This window comes from Natrix helvetica, assembly GCF_964273705.1.
Source record: "Natrix helvetica genome assembly, chromosome: 6".
NCBI classification, from domain to species: Eukaryota; Metazoa; Chordata; class Lepidosauria; order Squamata; family Natricidae; genus Natrix; species Natrix helvetica.
Genome location: NC_138553.1, coordinates 31,778,059 through 31,797,179, shown reverse-complemented (window position 1 = coordinate 31,797,179; position 19,121 = coordinate 31,778,059). Strand labels below are relative to the sequence as shown.

The 19,121-nt window shown below is 38.4% G+C and overlaps 1 protein-coding gene across 1 annotated transcript in view; it reads right to left on the bottom strand.

Moving 5' to 3' along the window:
• Positions 1-19,121, bottom strand: part of EP300 (EP300 lysine acetyltransferase) — a 93,238-nt gene that overhangs the window by 30,112 nt on the left and 44,005 nt on the right. Inside the window, exons 4-14 of the mRNA XM_081957174.1 lie at positions 16,626-16,881; positions 15,781-15,894; positions 13,926-14,150; positions 13,325-13,418; positions 9,772-9,909; positions 5,192-5,309; positions 3,621-3,792; positions 2,610-2,687; positions 1,616-1,725; positions 1,166-1,321; positions 290-766 (exon numbers count right to left, since the gene is read on the bottom strand). Coding sequence (XP_081813300.1) covers positions 290-766; positions 1,166-1,321; positions 1,616-1,725; positions 2,610-2,687; positions 3,621-3,792; positions 5,192-5,309; positions 9,772-9,909; positions 13,325-13,418; positions 13,926-14,150; positions 15,781-15,894; positions 16,626-16,881 — 1,938 coding nt within the window. The remainder of the gene's footprint in view (positions 1-289; positions 767-1,165; positions 1,322-1,615; positions 1,726-2,609; positions 2,688-3,620; positions 3,793-5,191; positions 5,310-9,771; positions 9,910-13,324; positions 13,419-13,925; positions 14,151-15,780; positions 15,895-16,625; positions 16,882-19,121) is intronic.

Below are 19,121 nucleotides of genomic sequence, written 5' to 3'. Positions count from 1 at the left end.
GCACAATAAATTTAACATTAGCTTATACTTGTCCACCATGGAAGCATCCCATGTTTTACAGCTGTTTGTTTCTCCAAACACAGGTCATTAGAATCAAGCTGATGAGAATTGTTTTTCACAATATTAAATTCCACTAAAACACCACTGAGCAGATAGAAGAAAGGGCAAGTTTCAACATTTACTACAGTTCAAGTTCTATTCCCTCATGACATGTACACTCTGAAAGTTTTTCGTCTGAATTCGCAGTTTTGAAAAAGAATAGCATTAGAAGAGTAAAAAGCTTTCTTACAGGTGTTGTAGGGTGTTGAGGTTGCAGTGTCGCTGTTGGGGTAGGTACAGATGCAGTTGTGCTCTGTTGTGAAAGAGGTTGCTGTGGCAACTGCTGCTCTGCAGAAGGGGTAACAGAAGCTGGAGGCTGCACTTGAGGAGTCAACTGAGCCTGTGGGGGTGTTGGAGTCTGCCTCTGAGAGGGGTGCATAGTTTGTGACTGGGGCCCAGAAGGTGGTATTTGAGAAACAGCAGCAGGGGCAGAGGCAATAGTTGCCTGTTGGGGTGCAGGTGGCTGCTGTTGCTGCTGTTGCTGCTGCTGCTGGGAAACCAATCCTGGGGGCGTATGATGAGGTGTAGGAGTACGACTTGGTACTGGAGAAGGAGAGTTACGATGCAATGCAGACTGTGGAATGGGAGGACAATGAATATGACCCCCTTGAGAGCCAGGAGCCACTGCTGGAGATGTTACAGGACATGAAGAGTTGGTCATTTGTGCCTGCAAATTTAAAACAAAGGTTCTGAATATAGAGATTTGGGGTCCAAATTCACTCCATAAAGACTAAAAACTTCCCATCCCTCCTTCAGCTATTATCACAAAAACAAGACATGCTGAGAAAGCAATAGCAATTGGACTTTCTGGTAATCCCTTCTGGGAAATGAGGATAACCCTGGCCTATTGCTTCCCTCACTCATAGAAAAACAAGGTACAGTCAATTAATTAAGATGAAAAGGAAAAAAGATTCAGCAAAGACAAAGTTACAAATAAAAAGAAAACTGATGATGCTACTGACAAACCTATATGAAGAACCTTCTTTCAGTTTTGTACATTTCGTTTATCTACATTATTTATAGACATATCTATAATCAGAGATTAAAATATCTTCTCAACACATACTTGAGAAGCTGGAGTCTGATTGGCAGGTTGAGTCATAGGTGTGCTAGCTGGATTCATTCCAGGGGACAATGCAGAAAATTGGTTCTGTGGTACAAATTGACTTTGACCAGAAGACTGACCAACCCCTTGAGGTTGCATACGTGGGGAAAATCCAATCTATAAGAAAACATCAATGAATAGAAATTCTGTATAATGCTATTAATTTTCATATTACCTAACATTTCAATAAAACAGATGTTTTAAAATATTCCCTTCTAAATTGTAAGAAATATTTATGTGACTATCTATAGATTTTCCACCAATTGCTTAAAAAAATCAATTATCCGAAGAATGCATATATGACTTAAACAAATTCAAGACAGAAATTATTAAAATATGGACAAAACACCACACTTAGACAGAAGACTTAGTTTTACCAGCTGATTAGAAAACATAACAGAATCAACCAACCTGATTTATATTCCCAGTCTGGTTTAGTTGTCCGGGGTGAGGAAGGGGAGGGGTTTGTCGGGGTCCAACTGATGGCATCGACATGGTTATTGGGCCAAACTGATTCATTCCTGTGAATGTTCATATTTAAATAAAAATTTTCAGTGTTTACTAGAACATTGATATGTTACACATTTTTTTAAAAAGGTACCAAAAAGAAAGCTGTTGGAGCCATTCAATACTAGTGAGAAAATAAGGAGAAAACAATGGGTGGATGGATGAATAAATAAATAAAAAACAAACAAATATCAGCAATCAATAATCATTTAGAAAAAGGTTTGACCTGACAACATTTGAAGGAAACAATGGAAAAGCAATGATTTTTAAAGTGCTACATATATGAAGCTTTAATTTAAACTGAAGCTAAGGCTTTATTGTGTTATTTGAGAAGCCATTTAGTGTAGGTATTTTATAACACAGCTAGAGGCTAATATAAAAATACAAAGATAAAAAAACAAAGCAAGAGCCTATGCGTAATTACTAATATTGGCCTAGATAAAGCCATATCTATTGTTTCCATTAGCAAGACCTGAAAATCCAACAAACAGAAAAAGATGGTTTAAAAATTAAAAATTTACAAAAATGTTGACAATTGCTTGATAAAAAGAAAAAGGTGTATGGTATATGCCCCTTTTAGATAAAGGAAACTACTTTGCCTAGAACAGAAAGCATTCATTTGAAGGACAAGGAAAACCTGCTCTGCTTGGTTATACTGAAAGTGTAATGCCAGTGGATTGTGTCACATAAGAAAAAGCAATAATATGACAAAGATACATGACCTCTATCTATTGAGAAAAAGTATAAAATGACAAAACAAGAGCAGATATATTCTAAAACTAAAATATGGAATGTGGAAATCCAGTCATAGTAGTAAGAAATTGTTACGGCAGAATGAGTACCCAAAATTTCCTGAATCTAATGATAAATGTCATATGAGAGGTTACTAAAGTCTCACCTGGTGGTGTCTGCATGCGATTTACCATTTGGTTTGGCACATTGGAACGAATCATGTTTGGGTCAGGAAGAGGACCGTCTGTAATGTAGACAAAACCCCAAAAATTAAATTAATATTTTTTCACAAATCCTAGGCACTTTATAAGGATTCATTCACATATCCCTCCAAGTATGCACCAGGTACCAATTTTTGCTCAGTGTTTACCAGATGAGAAAAACAAGCAAGACTGAATAAGTAAGAAAGTGCTAGTGTGAGCAATAGAAAGGAAACAATAGGAATGTAAAGCGGAACCATCTGTCCCACAAATCAAATTCTGATAGATTACTAAACATAAACATCTTCAAAATCTTCCCCCCTCCCCCCCAAGTGCTAACCCATGTTATGGAAAGAAGTTGGTGAATTTTTTCCTATTGGTAGGAAATCGACCAATCATTTTTGCCAACTTGTTCTACATGGAAATTTGTCAAGAGAGCATTACTTGCTAGCCTTGGTAACAAAGCAAATGAACCTGGCTGATAGGGCAAAATTAATTATATCAGCATATTTAGTGAATTTGGTAGACTGGAAAAAATGTACATTAAACTATCTGTATGTGCTCTATTTTAAGTGCTATCTTATCTACTGTCAGTTTCCTTCTAGTAATATACATGATGGCATATTATAAATTAAAACTGTCAGCCTCAAGCTTTATTTTTATTTACAAAAATGCTTTTGGATACTGCAACGTAATACTCAAGCTTGCCCATCTTCTTTAAAAAACAGAAAAAAACTAGGCTTAAGAAGATGGGAATTTGGGGATTTCTTTAGACATTTACCATAAGGTATTTTCTTACTTGCCTCTCCTACCATGGCACCACTATATCCATTTTGTTAGAACTACTATGACATTTATAAACTCTAAATAAGCTGATGAGTCAATTTCTAAGGTAACACAATTGTAATTTTGATTCTTCACTGGCTAAGGATTAAAATTTTCAAATATTAACTACACAGGTTAATGTAAACACTTACTTGCTGTCATTCCAGGCTGTGGCTGCCCCATGGGTCCTTGATTCATAGGAGCTGGTGGCATGACTGGGGCATTTGGTATCATATTTTGCCTCTGCAATCTGGTCCTTCTCTTTTCCTCCAATTCCTTCTGGATTTTATAAATTTTCTCTGCTAATAAGTGATAGTACTCTGCCTGTAATGGGAAATATATGTAAGATTAATGATACGTATTTGCTAATTTTAAACTTCCAGGTGTACACTATGGATTTTACTCCTTAGAATTTGATGTTTATTCAAAGAGCTATCACTGTAATTCAGGTTCTGCACATAGAAAGCTAAAGAATGTAGTGATGTGGATTGGTTGGATAGGTAGGTGGGAGCTAAGAATACCTAGAAGTTAGACTATGGTAAGCGCCAAGATAATCAGGTTTCTGTTGTGGTCTGCTGATGGTCTGCAAAGCTGGTAGCGGAGTTGGACAGCAAAGAGGTTGGGGCGGGAACATGAGCCATTCCTGGCATCTGGGGAAGCCTCGGACGAGGGCTCTCCGTCAGAGGCAGAGAGGGGGCAAGGGCCATGTGCTGCCTCCAGAGCTTCCAGAGTCAGACATCAGCGAGGCAGAGGAAGAGGCTCCCCCTGTTCCTAGTGCACGCCTGCACGGAGTTGTCAGAAGGCAAGAACTGTTAAGACAGAAGGAACGACTCTGGAGTAAGGCTTGGAAGTGATTGGCCCCTCCCATAGGACATAAAGGAGGAGCAAAGGCACATGAGCCTTTTCAGGAAGCAACTTGGTTCATGGTGGTCAGTTTACCTTCTGAAGCTCCGTTTTGACTCTTTGTTCTGTGTGGCCTTGCCAACTAATTGCCAATTAAGTCTTTCAAGGAAGATAAAGGTGGATGCTTAGCAGCCAAAAGACTTTGGCAGCCTACTGCAGGACTCTTCAACTATTTGGGACTCATTATGGGCTGTGAATGAACATAATTCACAGCCTTTGAAATAAAAAGAGGGGTTTTGGGACTAAGCGCGTGCCTTTTACTGCATCAGAAAGCCTAGGTCAGAACAGTTTCTCTCTACTGCCATTAGAAGTCTGCATTACAAACTGGGACACTAGGCTATAGTGCTGTCAGGAGTGTAATATGAGGTTTGATATTACATGTAACCTCAAGGCTGTATAAAACATATTATAAACAAAATTCATTTGATTTTAATCTTCATTCTAATGCAAATCTGAAACACTGCATCTAATGCAATATCTTACCACAAGAATGAGTAGCAGACTGCTCCTTACTGATAGGAACTATCCAATTATGTTAGAGCACCATGAAAATTACATTCACCCTCATTGCTTTGAATTTGGTCTGAATTTTGTTCCTTAAACACAACAAATGAGTTTAAATGACTGTAATTGATTTTGTAATCCAACTATATACACATAATGATTCACTGGCATCACTGAAGTAGTCTATATTCTTTGGTCTACATACATCTCACAATGGTAGAAAAGAATACACATTTAGCAGTATATACATAGAAAAATATAAGGATCAGCTGTTTAGAAATGTGTGAGAGAAATAGGACTCCAGAAAATAGCATACCCTGCTATTTGCAGATTCATACATGTCCCCTTCAACTTTCCGAGCATAGGAGACAAGATTTGCCATACGCCTATCTTTCAGTGCTGCAGGGTCAGGAGTTGGAAATATGGCTTGTACTCTAGAGGAATATAAGGGGAAAAAATATTAAATCTGGACCCTCAAATCAAATGTTTCATGAGCTATTGTTTCATAAGCAAGCAAACCAAAAATTTTGAAACTTTGTATTCTATAATACCACCATGCTCCACTTCAATATGGAATTCATATTTCCTTTAGGAATGGTTCGCTGATAAATCAAAACAATCCTCAACACTTCCCAGTATGAAGGCAAATATACGTGTCCCAGGATAATGATGCAAAGCTGAATTTGCAGTCACCAGGACCAGAGATTTACTCTTTTGAGCTTTTGCACTCATGCTGGAGCCCATCTTCAGGAAGCTTCTCTCTATTGCATTAGAAGCTGAGGACTTGGCAGCACAAGGAAACAACAGCCACCAATAGGAAGGCACCAAATAAACACAACTCACAGAACAGCCCAAAGCACATATTCCAGTAGAGAGAAGTTCCCTGAAGATGGGTTCCAGCATGAGTCCAAAAGTTGGGAAGAGTAAATCTCTGGTCCAAGTGACTGACCCATCTCGCACTTCCCAGTATAGAAATCCAGAAAATGTTACCATTATGAACTAAAATATTAGTGCCAAGGGCGGAGAGAAGCAATTCAAGTAATTTTTAAAAATTTAGCCATATCGAAATAGGAGCGAGTAGGGATTTATTTAGCCAAGTATTTTATCTTTCTTGTGATATTCTTATCAATGCTGCTATGAGTGAGAAGCATATAGGAACTCTGCAGTTATGCTGGCACCCAAACAATAAAAAAAAAACTGACTGAAAGCTTGTACACCCAGCCTTATTTAAGTTTAATACAAAATAGTCTTGCCAAATCACAGCAGCACAGCTTCTTGTAATATGGAAATAAAGGATATCTAACAGAACAGCCTTCCTTGATTCAGGACCCCTCCAAAATGTGCCAGACCAAAGTTTTCATTGCCCATGCTACCTGGAAGTAACAGGAATTGTAATTCAATACAACACAGAATACAGCCAGGCACAAAAGATCGTGTTGACTGCTGCACAGTCAATGCAACCTTTTTCAGCCCTATCAGTTCAACAGAAAGCACTGGATTACTTGAGTTTCTGGAATTACTTTGTAGCTTTCATACTGTAGCTATGATAGAAAATTATAGCTGACTCTTTCAGCGGTTTACCACAAGAGTCAGTAGATCATAGTTGTTGAAGTCTGGGCCCAAAGGATTTTTAGCAATTAGAGCTATGAAAACTGTTTGAAAAAGATGACTGACAACGTGCAGAAGTACGGACAAAGTACCTTTCTTTTAATCATTACAGCAACCATATCTTTAACCAGCTTGCTTTGTTACTTTATAACAGGGGTGTCCAAACTTGGGAACTTTAAGACTTGTGGACTTCAACTCCCAGAATTCCCCAGTCAGCCATGCTGGCTGGGGAATTCTGGGAGTTGAAGTCCACAAGTCTTAAAGTTCCCAAGTTTGGACACCCCTGCTTTATAAGCTGTTCCTAGCTATGTCTGTGTATGCTTTGTTTTTTTTTTTTTGCTTGATGATTTTCCACCACCAAGTCTACAATTGTGGTTAATACAGGGATCCAAATTGAAGCACTATCAACAAAGGGATTTCCAGCCTCTACTCACAAACATACAGTGAAAGTAAACTCTCTACTTCCCTTAACTGTTTTAAATGTCCTAACACTAACAATGAAATCTATATTCCTGTAACTTAAGATCACTATTTGATTTTCAAAGTTAGGCATAAAACAAGCAACTTTGTTTCCCAACTAATATAGAAAAGAAGAATCAAGATCCTTTCTTAGGTAATTCCAATCCAATGGAACTATATTAAACGTTTCTTTCTGGTCACTTTCTCTAGTGATGAGGTACCTTTTTCTTGCCACTGATATACTCATACCATGTAAGTAGCTGCTATTTGACACACATCCATATAGATCAAATAGGCCCTATAGAATCCTAAATCCTGGGGACCAATGGGTGTCTCATTAAAAAAATCTACTTGGTTTATTTTTAATTCCCTTATAAAAAGGAGATGCTGTTCTTCTGCAAAGGAAAATTAAGATAACTTTCTTCAGGCAGAATAAACGCAAATATTGCAATGTATTGTTAACTATTTGTAGACATTCTGAATAATAAAATAATAAATACATTGCTAATTATTACTGAAGTTATAATAGCTTTTTATCAATGTATTTTATTTTAGTCAACAGACACTTAAAACACCATTAATATTTAGGCCATGTATCCATGACCCCAAAAGTTGACAACCATGGTGTATGATAGATTCGGAGAAAAGGAAAGGATATACTATATTGAAATTAAAATCGTCTGATTAAAAGGAATAGAGGGAATTTTATAATTTTAAGGCCATTTAATTCTACTACCATTGTGGGCCACATACAATATTAAAATAATTTAGAAAATACAAACTAAAGATCAGACATCCATAAAACAAACAACATCCGCCCCAAGCTTTAAAAAAGAGCCATATAACACAACAATACTCCTAGAGGGGAGTGTCAGGTTTTAAGAGTGCTTCTGAATAATCGCTAAGGGGCTGTTCCAGATGGCAGGCATAGGTTATAAAAAGGCATGCTTCCTAAGTCCCATCAGATAACACTGTTCAATGGATGGCACTTGAAGTGTGCCGACTCTGCCTGATCGTACAGGATAGCAGAAATTATGAAGGACAGATGGCCCTTCAGATAGCCAGGCCCTATACCATAAATGGCTTTAGAGGTAATAACAGGTGCCTTGCATCCAGACTCCTGCTGTTAACGAATGCATCTCATAAAACATGGTTGGAGGATATCATGGAACCTGGACAAAAATTGTCCAGAACCACTGACTCCCATGATGGCCAAAACTACCCACTCCTTCAACAAAACAGATACTACACCATGGGTGCAATTTTATATCCCCCCAAGCAATCTTCATGAGCCACAAGGTATAATGATTAAATAGACAGGTAACCAAGTTAGCAGATCTGAGGATCCTGTCCACTTTTTCCAGGGTTACAACTCCCAACTTGGCATGTTACTTATCTAAGACCTTGATGAATACATAGTTTAAATTCTGAATGGAAAAGTTAAAATATATGACATAAAGCAGGTAGAAATTGGTTTAATTTAGAGTGATTGATCAGGTGCCATCTAGTTCATGTCAGCTCTCAACAACTAGATACTGTATATATTTTCTTTATGATGATTTGATTCTACTGTTGACATATATGAAAGTAGGAATTTTCAGGGTTGTGACAGATTGGCTATGTAACCTTTTTAGTATGTGTGCAAAGACTATATCTATCTATGGCAATTGGAATAAAGGTATTATTAGTTCTTTTATACAAAGGGAAGATACAACAATGAATGCAAAATCTACAGTGAGATTTATTATAAAGTGTGGGCTTGTGTGGGGTAAAATTATTATTGAGAGGGAAATGAAAATGAGAAAAATTTGGGAAGTGTGACATGGTTTAATGCCAAGTAAGACTGTATACAGTCCAAATATACACATCTGAGAGAAAAAAGCACTATACATTTGAAAATAAAATGGACTGAATACAAAAGAAAGTTATACAAAAACAATATGCTGAAATGGATTGGCCATGTAGGAAGACAAAATTGGTTAAGAGGAAAGGGAAAATCAGGAAAATTGTAGTTACTTGAAGTTGATAAGGTCTCAAAAAGAGAGGTAAAAAATGTAAAGAACAAAAGTCAATGTATAGTGTATTGCTATAGTCGAAACAAGACCAGCATGAAAGGAAAGGAAATCATAGGGCGGTATAGTGAATGGTTTTATATTAAAATGTTTTTGAAGTTCCTCCTCTATCTTCTGCCATTTATTTATTTCACTTTTTTTCTTTGCTTTGCATAATACTGCTTATATTGAAAGAAAACAACATGATGAGTGTGCATGCATATAAAATGATACAATTTTTCAACTATACAATGTTGCTGTGCACCAATGTATTAGTCCTGGAAATAATGTAGATATCTTATTGAAGGGTCAATGTATGGCAACTCAATGAAACTAATTTTTAATGCTCACAAACTAAAATTAGTTCAAGGCAACGTAGAAGAAATGGATTTCCAGATATGGGTCACACTTTCTGGCACTGATTGCCTCCTTATCATAGAATTTATTGCCTCATGATAGGATCCACTTAACAAAGCAGCAAATTATGAGTATTTCTTATACTCATAATACTCATATATGAGTATTTGGGCATATCAATTTCTCTTTTCATTAGAAATGTACGGCCTTAGCTTTAGATTCTTGCCCTATATCTACTTCCACATGCTATAAAGATAGGTTCAACAATTACATAAGTAAAAAAGAAATCAATAATTACCATCACACATTATGAAAAAGCATTAGATTTATACTTTGTTACATTATGTTTACCATTCTCATTATATCAATTGTATTATTTATAAGATTTGTTTAGAAGTCTGAACATTTTATCAGTACATACAGTTTATGAACAAGGTGGTTTCTGAGATCCTGAGTAATATCTTCATGCCATGGTTTTCGAATTCCAATACCAGAAGGATGTGTTGCAGTTGGCATAGTCCCCAGACCAGCAACATTTGCATTTTCATTCAACATAGGACTGAAAACAAAGTGGAAACTTATGGGGCACCATAAAACAAAGTTTAGTGATACCCTATACAGAAGACAAGGTAGTTTATTCTATTGATGTAGCTCTTATATTTATAAGAGGTTTCCTGCTCTGGTATGATCAGGTGCGTTATATGCCATCTTAGGCAGATAAATCTTTGTATTTTCCCCAAAATGATTTTTATTTCCTAAATGTGAGCTTCAATATCTCTTGTCAAAATTATCAAGATTAAAATCAAACAAAAATTAGAAATAGAACTCCTAATATTCTTATATACCTCTGAAAGTTTTATTTGGGGAAGTAAGGAAGCATTTAAGAATTATGTTATGGATTTGATATTGAGAATAAAAATCCAGCAAGTCATCACATTCACTCAGTCTTCGGTTGTCAATGCTGTACTTCTGAATATGTGTTTTTTTCAGAAAACATATGCATTTCCAACTACAATACTTGATCAATTATTTTTTAAATGGTTTTTTATTCATAATTTATATTATCTTAATTTAAATCAATTATAAAGAAATATAAACTCATGTTCAATTACTTCAAATACAGGTAGACCTCAACTTATAACCTTTTGTTTAGTAATTGTTTGAACTTACAATGGCACTGAAAAAATAATTTATGCCAATTTCCACACTGATGCTTGTTGTAGCATCCCCATGGTCACGTGCAGAGTTGGTATTCAGCCGGTTTGCACCGATTCGGGTGAACAGGTAGGGGAAATTTGACCTGGTTCGGTAGTGACTTCTGGCTGACCCAGCCCCCGCCCACCCAATTGCCGCTCAGTCACCCCACCCGCCTGACACCTGGTCTCCCGCTTGACACTCGCTTGCCCCGCCCAACGCTCATCCCACCCCTATATATGTTGCCATCGCCATGCGGCCTAGCTAATCGCCTTGTCAGTTGCCTCCGCATCTTGCCCACTCTGCTCAGCTTACCAAAGGTAAGCATGCCAGCTACTCATCCTTCGTCTTGGGTCAGGTGCCGGGGGCCAGTGCCCAGGGATCCACCATTCCCTGAGGCCCCAGAGCCTCTACCTGCTTGCCATTCACCTTGGCCAGGTTGGGGAACGTGCCATTCCCTGGCTCTGGCCTTCCCGTGGCTTCCTCCTGCATGCCGTCCACTCTCCCTTCACCAGTCCTATTTCCGCTCCTTCAGAGGCCTGGCCCTAGCCCTTCTTCCTCCCCCACGACCGCCTCTTTCTTTGGGCTTACCTTCCTCCTGTGGCAGCTGGTCCAGACTCCGGAAGGCAAGCTCTCTTTTTCAGTGTGACTGCGAGAAACCTCCCAGTCACTACCTCTTTTCCAGACACTTCCTGGCAGCAGCTGGCAAAGAGGCAGCTGCTGGGAGGAAGGTAAGCCCAAAGAAAGAGGCGGTCGTGGGGGAGGAAGCAAGACTAGGGCTGGGGCCTCGGAAGGAGCAGAAACGGGACTGGTGAAGGGAGAGCGGGCAACATACAGGAGGAGCCCTTTGACAGATTAGGCCAGGCCTTGGCAGAAAATAGGTAGAAATTAATTTCCCCCCCTACTGGGTTCTATGGGCATGGTTTGGTGGGGTCATATGACTGAGTAGGTGTGGGCGATGTTGAGTTGACCATGCCCACCCAGTCACATGACACCCACCACCACCAAACCACGCCCACGGAACCTGGTAGGGAAAAAATGAATCCCACCACTGGTCACATGATCAAGGACTGCCTGATGAAGAGTAAAATGAAATACATTTGATTTCCACCTGTCCTAAAATGCAGTATATTAGCGGAAAATGCAGAAAAATAAGTGTAAGTATTTATTCATACTTTATATTAACTTCTAGTGAAGATATCTACTTCATTCAGCTCAAACATGTCTACTTTTACATCCAATACTCTGATTTTTTTAATGACTATGGTCAAACTTTTTTCAATGCCCAATACAATTATTTTTACTGAGAAAGGAAACATGGAATCCTGCTATTCTTTTCTAAAAATGAAATTTTCCACAATTTATAGATGTTATAACTTTCACACGAGAACATTCAAAATCAAATAAATTTCAATATTTTTGTGTTTACAAGATTTTACTCCTGTCCCCTCCTTTCCTTGAGGATAACATGCAAATCTAACCTGACAAGATAGAGCTATTGTAAAAAAACTAAGGAACTGCCTTGAATGAGGATTTTAACTGGTTTTATATAAGACTGCATTTCAAATGCATTACTTGAATGTTTTTCTTTACTTGGCATCGTCCAAGACACCTCATGCTATATTTAGGAGAATTTTTAACCAATTTAGAATGTATACCAGCTGTAGCTTTACCAGAAAAAAAAAAAAAGGGGGGGGGGGGAGAAACCCTCCAATCTCAGTAATAGTAATATCCAGTCTGAATTACTACCTCACAGGATAATGTAGAGTAATATAGTAATGGAAATGCAGCTGGTACAAAATGCTGTTCCTAGTCTTAATGATTTTGAAATGGTTAGGGTAATTTAATAAGTATTGGATGGGCAGCACTAATCAATGCATTTCCAGGCCCAGTTTAGGATGCTGGAATCAATCTGTAAATTTTCTTATTGGTGCTAACTTACCTGAAAATCTTTCAACTATAGCAGCGATGGCGAACGTGGAGCCATTTGTCAGGGCACACGAGGCGCTGCCTTGTCAGCTAGCCAGCGCGCATGCGTGCACTAGCCAGCTGAGTTCACCCTTTTTTAAAGCCATTTTTCGCCCTCTCAGGCTCCAGAGGCTTTATAGGAGCCTGGGGAGGGTGAAAAGAGCCTCACCCCCACCCCCACCCGAGGCCCTCCAGAGGCTTCATAAGCTTCCCTGAAGCCTCCGGAGCGCAAAAAACCGGCCCTACGGGCAAACCGGAAATTCAGGAACAGACTTCCTGTTTGTTTGGAGGGTCATTTTGACTGCTCCGGATGCTTCAGGGAAGCCTCTTGAAGGTCCCTGAAGCCTTCAGAGCGCTTAAAATGACCCTCTGAGCAAGCCTCCGGAGCGCAAAAAAACGGCCCTACGGGCAAACCGGAAATTCAGGAACAGACTTCCTGTTTGCTCAGAGGGTCATTTTGACTGCTTCGGAGGCTTCAGGGAAGCCTCCTGAAGGTCCCTGAAGCCTCCGGAGGGCTTCTGGGGGGGCGGGGGAGGCTGCTTTCACCCTCCCCATGCTCCTATAAAGCCTCTGGAGCCTGGGGAGGGCGAAAAAAGCATGCAAAAATGGGGGCGGGTTCGCGCCTGTAGTGCGCGCATGCACATTGGGGGGTTGCGCATTGCATTATGGGGGCGGCACACCTGCACACGACCCCCCTGCGCTCCCCCCACTTATGGCACGCAAGCCAAAAAAGGTTCGCCATCGCTGAACTATAGCAACCACTCATTTTTGCTAATTTTATAAGGTTATAAGTTAAATGAAAATAATCTTACTTTTGAGAATTTACAGCTGAATGCAACATTGCATCTGGTAGCAGATTCTGGGCTTGAACTCCAACTCCTCCATTCACTCCCATAGGATTAGCACCTATTTAGGAAAAACAAAACAAAATATCCTAATTAAATCTTTACTATGTTGTTTTACAAAAAGCAAAGCCTTAATGTTTTATGAGTTTGTATTATACCTGTACAATGTAAGAATCCACTCCATCCCTGATTTTTATAACTTAAACATATTCATAGTTTGTAACATTTGCATGAAATAATTATCATTACTCTCCTTCATAAGAAAATACGGTAGGATTCTTAAGGGAGACCTAGTAAATTGCTGAGACCACAGGCACATCAAATAAAAATTACAGCCACACTTCCAAGATGCATCTCCCCCCCACCTACGTAGAAATATGTACCAATAAATGAGTTTTGAAAAAGGTATCAATTTTTTAATTAAAATTTTCAATTTTTGTAATAGTTTTCTAATTTAAATTTCTTTTGGCACTTCCGAAAGGCTCATCGATAAGATAAAGACTGTTATGTATAAATAGCAAACTATTTATTGGATAGGAGACATATATTTTGTCTTCTGTGAACTTACTTGTGGGATTCATGGGGCGAAGCCCCTGTGGTGACTGTCCTTGCTGCTGACTTTTCACTTGAGCCTGTGTCTGCGTTGGCATCTGATTCCCTTGATATGTCAGCCCCAGAGCTGCATAAGCCCTTTCAATAGAGCTGGGGTCAATCTGGTTAGTAGTATTTAAGTTGGGTGTTGTCTGCTGCCCAACTCCCACAGAACCAGAATTTGCAGCACCACCTAATAATGCTAGAAGCAATGAAAACACAAAGATGGAGAAGTGATTAGAAAAATCTAACTGGATTGACATTAATCCATATTTTTAAATCTATAAATTTTAAATAAAAAATTGAAATAAAATTTTGAAACCTATTCAACAACATTAATGTCTAAGTGTTAAATTCATCAGAATTACTGTGCATTTTCATAAAATGACTTGGTGCTCATTTTATAAATATCTTTCATTCTTACTATTTTAAAATTATTAATACATACTCAATATGTCTTGGTTATTTTTGCCAATTATTCAGCTTGATCAAGAGTTATGCAGAGGTTATGTAGAGGAGAGGCAAGGAAAAAATAGAAAAATAAAAGCATAACTATGGGGAAAGCATGGTATGTACCAGGGGCGAAATCCTCCCGGTTCGGCCAAACTGGAAGGGACAATTGTCCTTGGTTCTTTGAACCGGTAGTAAAAAAAAAGCTTCTGAGGATCGTGCGGCTCAGCTGTGACCCACGCGATCGTCAGAAGCTTTTTTTCTGTTTTTTCAAACATTTTTTCCTTGCCGGTTTGCCTGAACTGACAGGGGGAAAATGCTTTAAAAAGCGGTGGGGGGGGTGCTGCGAAAGAGAGAGAAGAGGGGGAGAGGGAAAAAGGAGAAGGAGGAAGGACCACAAACCTGGCACTAGACACAGCTTCAGAGAATACCTTGAAAGAGCACAGTAATCCAGGGCTGGAAGGGACTTGGAGGTCATCTAGTCCAACCCCCTGCTCCAGCAGGACATTGTTAAAGTGAGTTTCTATCTTTTGACCCCCGAGTCATATGACTACAAAGTGACGCCCACCCAGTCACATGACACCCCCAAGCCACGCCCACAGAACCGGTAGGGGGAAAATAGATTTCAGCACTGGTATGTATCTTTCATCAATGAAGAAATATTGATTTACTAAAACGTCACACTCCTGCAGGCACTGAAAAAGCTAAGTATGTTGCTTTCTTAACATGACCTAACATAACCTGGCATACTGATTGTTGTCATCCAAGTCAAGTCTTATTAATTAAACTACTGCAATTGTAATTGAGGAACTTATTTTAAGGGATTTTTATTCTAAAAGCTTTTGTGGACTTTTCTGTGTGTGTTATAACTTCTGTAAATGCAGGATAGCAAAGGCTGCAATACATGGATGAAAGTAAAGGAAGAAAACTAAAAAATGTGCAGGCATCTTTATTACATTCTAAGTGTTTATAGTGTCCTAGGAGGCAGCACATAAATTAATGCAATAAACAGAAATACGTCTTTTGATACACTATTTGTCCTATAAAGCAGGGGTGTCGAACTGGATTTCTTCAAGGGCCGGATCAGCGTTGTAGTTCTCCTCCTTGGGCCGGCCACAGGGGAGACGGATGTCGCCTCCTGCAGCACCCTTCCAGCCAAAACGGGATGCCCTATTTTGGCTGCCAGAGGCACCGCGGGCCGGTCCTTGAGTTTGACACCCCTGCTATAAAGGATTTTCAGCCTCAGGCATCTTACTTTGCATAACATTGTAAAAAAAAAACACTATAAAATTACAGTACACATAATATAAGATTCTGATTTTGTTAATAGCCTAACAATGATATTATAACAATAAATATAAATGGTGTAAAGAACTTCTTACATTGTTGATTTCTTTTATCCCCAGCATTTTTAAGAGGAAGACACACAGGACAATCATGCCGGGTACAATTCTTCCAGTGAGATATGATTTGTCGTGAAGATGCACAATGAGCCACTAAAAGAAAGTAAAAAAATATTTTGTGACTTGCACAAACCTGAACATTTCTTGAACTATCTATATAAATTGAAATATACTGTTGATTCCTAGAAATGAAACAGTTGGTACAATACAATTTCAACTTTTAAAGTGGAAAAGGTCATCTCTCTCTGTACTCCAGCAGTTTGAGCCCTAGCAGTGTGTGATGGAGTGAGCTCTTATCATTTGCCTCAGCTTCTGTCAACATAGCAGTTCAAAATCATGCAAAATACAAATAGATAAATAGGTACCATTCCCATGGGAAACTAACTGCTCTTTGTGAAATAGCAAGAAACTAACTGCTAGACCTGCCTGAACGCAAGGTAAATTCAGTGGAGAAAAGCTCCAGATGACACTTGCATAGAACATTGTTAGACACTCTGTGGATGGAGCTAGTTCACCCTCTGCGGTGTACCCTGGATGAACTAAACAAAACACCATGTGCTAAACAAATCAATAAATCTGATCACAAATTCATCGTTCTATTAAATACTAGAACTACAAACCAGTTTTCATTTCAGCAGTATAATACAGTCTGAGCAAAGCCAAGTATTTTATTGTTGCTCATGTTAAATAAGTTTAACATAAATCCTTGCTGACTTCCAACAAATCATTCAAAGTACTAACATTAGATTAAGATCTAATTTCTGCCAATTTCTGCTGTACAGAACATGATCACAAGTATATAGAAAATCAAATGTTGTACTTACCCTGACAGGATTTTCCAGCCTGGCAATGTGTCATGTGGTTGAGGACATTCTTCATGGTTCGACAGTGAGGGAGGTTACACTGTCTTACTTCTCCATTTGCTTGCTCTCTCCGCTGACATTTGTGAGCATGCAAGAGGAGAACAAGTTGCTGCTGTATAAGCTTGCGTTTTTCTGGGTCTGCTGTAGGTGCTCCTGATCCCATAGCAGTTGATACCATACTAGCCTGCTGAACTGAAGGAGTCTGCTGCTGCTGACACTATCAAAAGGAGACAAAGCATTTTTGAGTTCAGCAAAAATTAGAAAAGTGATTTTTTTTTCAAGCCTCTTCCTGGAGCTTAGCTTGGCGGAACCATAACTATTATTTTAAACGCAAACCAGAAAGTAGTTTAAGTTTCTCAAGAAGCTGGTTCTACAAGATGGAAACTGCTATTTTGTTTTGAATTCCCCACTACATATAATCCCTTAGATAAAGCTCACAATCCCAATTTATTATCACCCCTACTGAACAGTACCTCATGTCAAATGATTTCAACACTAGATTAATCTCAAAACACTAGAATTAGTTGCAGTCTTGGATAACCAACACAGAAATGAATCATCCCTTCATATGGAGTAACACAAATACATAAAGCATAGAAGAAGTAAGTTCATGGATCTCTATCACTGTCACGTATTGAGTTATAGATCACTGAAAATAGATAAATGAAAGTGGGTCTTTTCAGCATAAAACCTCTACTGAGATACTAGATAAACAACTGTCTATAGACAACATCAATTAAGCACTACCCTGTATACTTTTTGTGCAACTTTTATTACCAATCTTAAGGATCTCCCTTAAGTACAGATCAGTAAGAAATAATGACATTTTTCTTTGAGTTCAGAACTAAATAAGGGAATTCTTTCAAAGTTCATCCTGAACTATCTGAAGTATACAAAATAAACCAAAAGAGTAAAAAGTGGTCATAGTGCAATACCAATTCTTGAAATCACTACACATGACTCCTTCAAGCATTACAACCATAATGGAGTTTTCATGAGATAAAAGAGGAAAACTATTAAAAACTGTGGCGAACAAAAAAAATAGCTGGAAGAAATGCAGTTATGTAAGCAATACTTTAGTCTTAAAAAGAGAGGAGGGCTGAGACAGAAACTCCAGTTTGCCCCATCTTGGTTCTCTTTGAACCAAGAGAAAAAAAACTCTCCATATTCTGTTATTATACCTACAACCATACAGTTCCAGTAATTATTATGGACTGTGTTTCTGACCGACTTATATAAAGAGCTGAATACATGAAACAATTCTATAAACTGTATTTACATGATTTAATATAATGTAATTCTAGTGTCTTCATCTCCACTCTTGTGAGTTATTCTAAAAAAATCTTTTAGTTGAAATCAATTTGGTTAGTCAAATAAATAAATGTCGACTGCACTTTAGGAAATGAAGTCAAGTAGTCTTTCCTTTTAAGCTCAATTGGTAACTTAGTGAAGTCAAAGCAACCTATTTACACCCCCACCTCCAAGATATTAACTCTGATGCCTGTTCAGTTAAAGGAAAAGGACCCTAAGCAATCTCTCCACAAGACAAAAAAAAAAATATAGACATGTACTCTACAGTACCTGCTTTGCTTCCTTCCCTGACTCTGACAATCAAGCTTACTCACAGAAACCCATCAAAATCAATAGTTGATTGCCCTTGGCTTTGAATATATTTATATGTTATAGCCAGTACTGAGGCTGACTAAGGAATTCTGGGAGTTTGGGGGCCACATTTGAAAGCTGCTAAGGCTAAGAGACACTGCTCTAAACAAAAAGCATAATTACTCTGTATATAAAACATCTCTATAGACTCTATAAATAAAATTAATGAGTTCAATGACTCTTACTCCCAGATGAGGATAATACCTGCTGCTCTAATGGGGATGAATCTATTTATCTCAAGTTACTTAATGTAAGTTGAACTAAATATTTGGGGTACTGAAATATTTCTTTCTTTATTCTTTTACTTCTATGGACACAGAATGAGTACCTGTAATGAAGAAATTGTATGCACTATTCAGAAGTTACAGAAAGAATTTAAAATTATTATGTAAACAGAGGTTTAACCTGCAGGTATCTGCAACCATTCTCCTTCTATTCTCAGTAAATGTATGGTGCCTCCCCACTTTCAAATCCATGGGTGATCAATTTGGGCGTGGTGGTTGTCTATTGGTCTGGTAAATGTGATGATTATTTTTTAGTATCTCGTAGGTTCAGTTAATTTATTTAAAAGAACACTGCATAAATTCTCAAGGTACATCTTTTTGTCTAGGTGTACCTTCAAGTCAATGTTAACTCTTAGCAATTGCCCAAACAAGTCCCTGCATTTTTCTTAGCAAGATTTCAGAAGGGTTTGCCATCGTCTGCTTCCTAGGGCTGAGAGTATGTCAGTATTCAAAGATCACACAGTTGGGGGAGAAAGGAACTGACGTCGCGACGGTACTACGTGTCATCTTG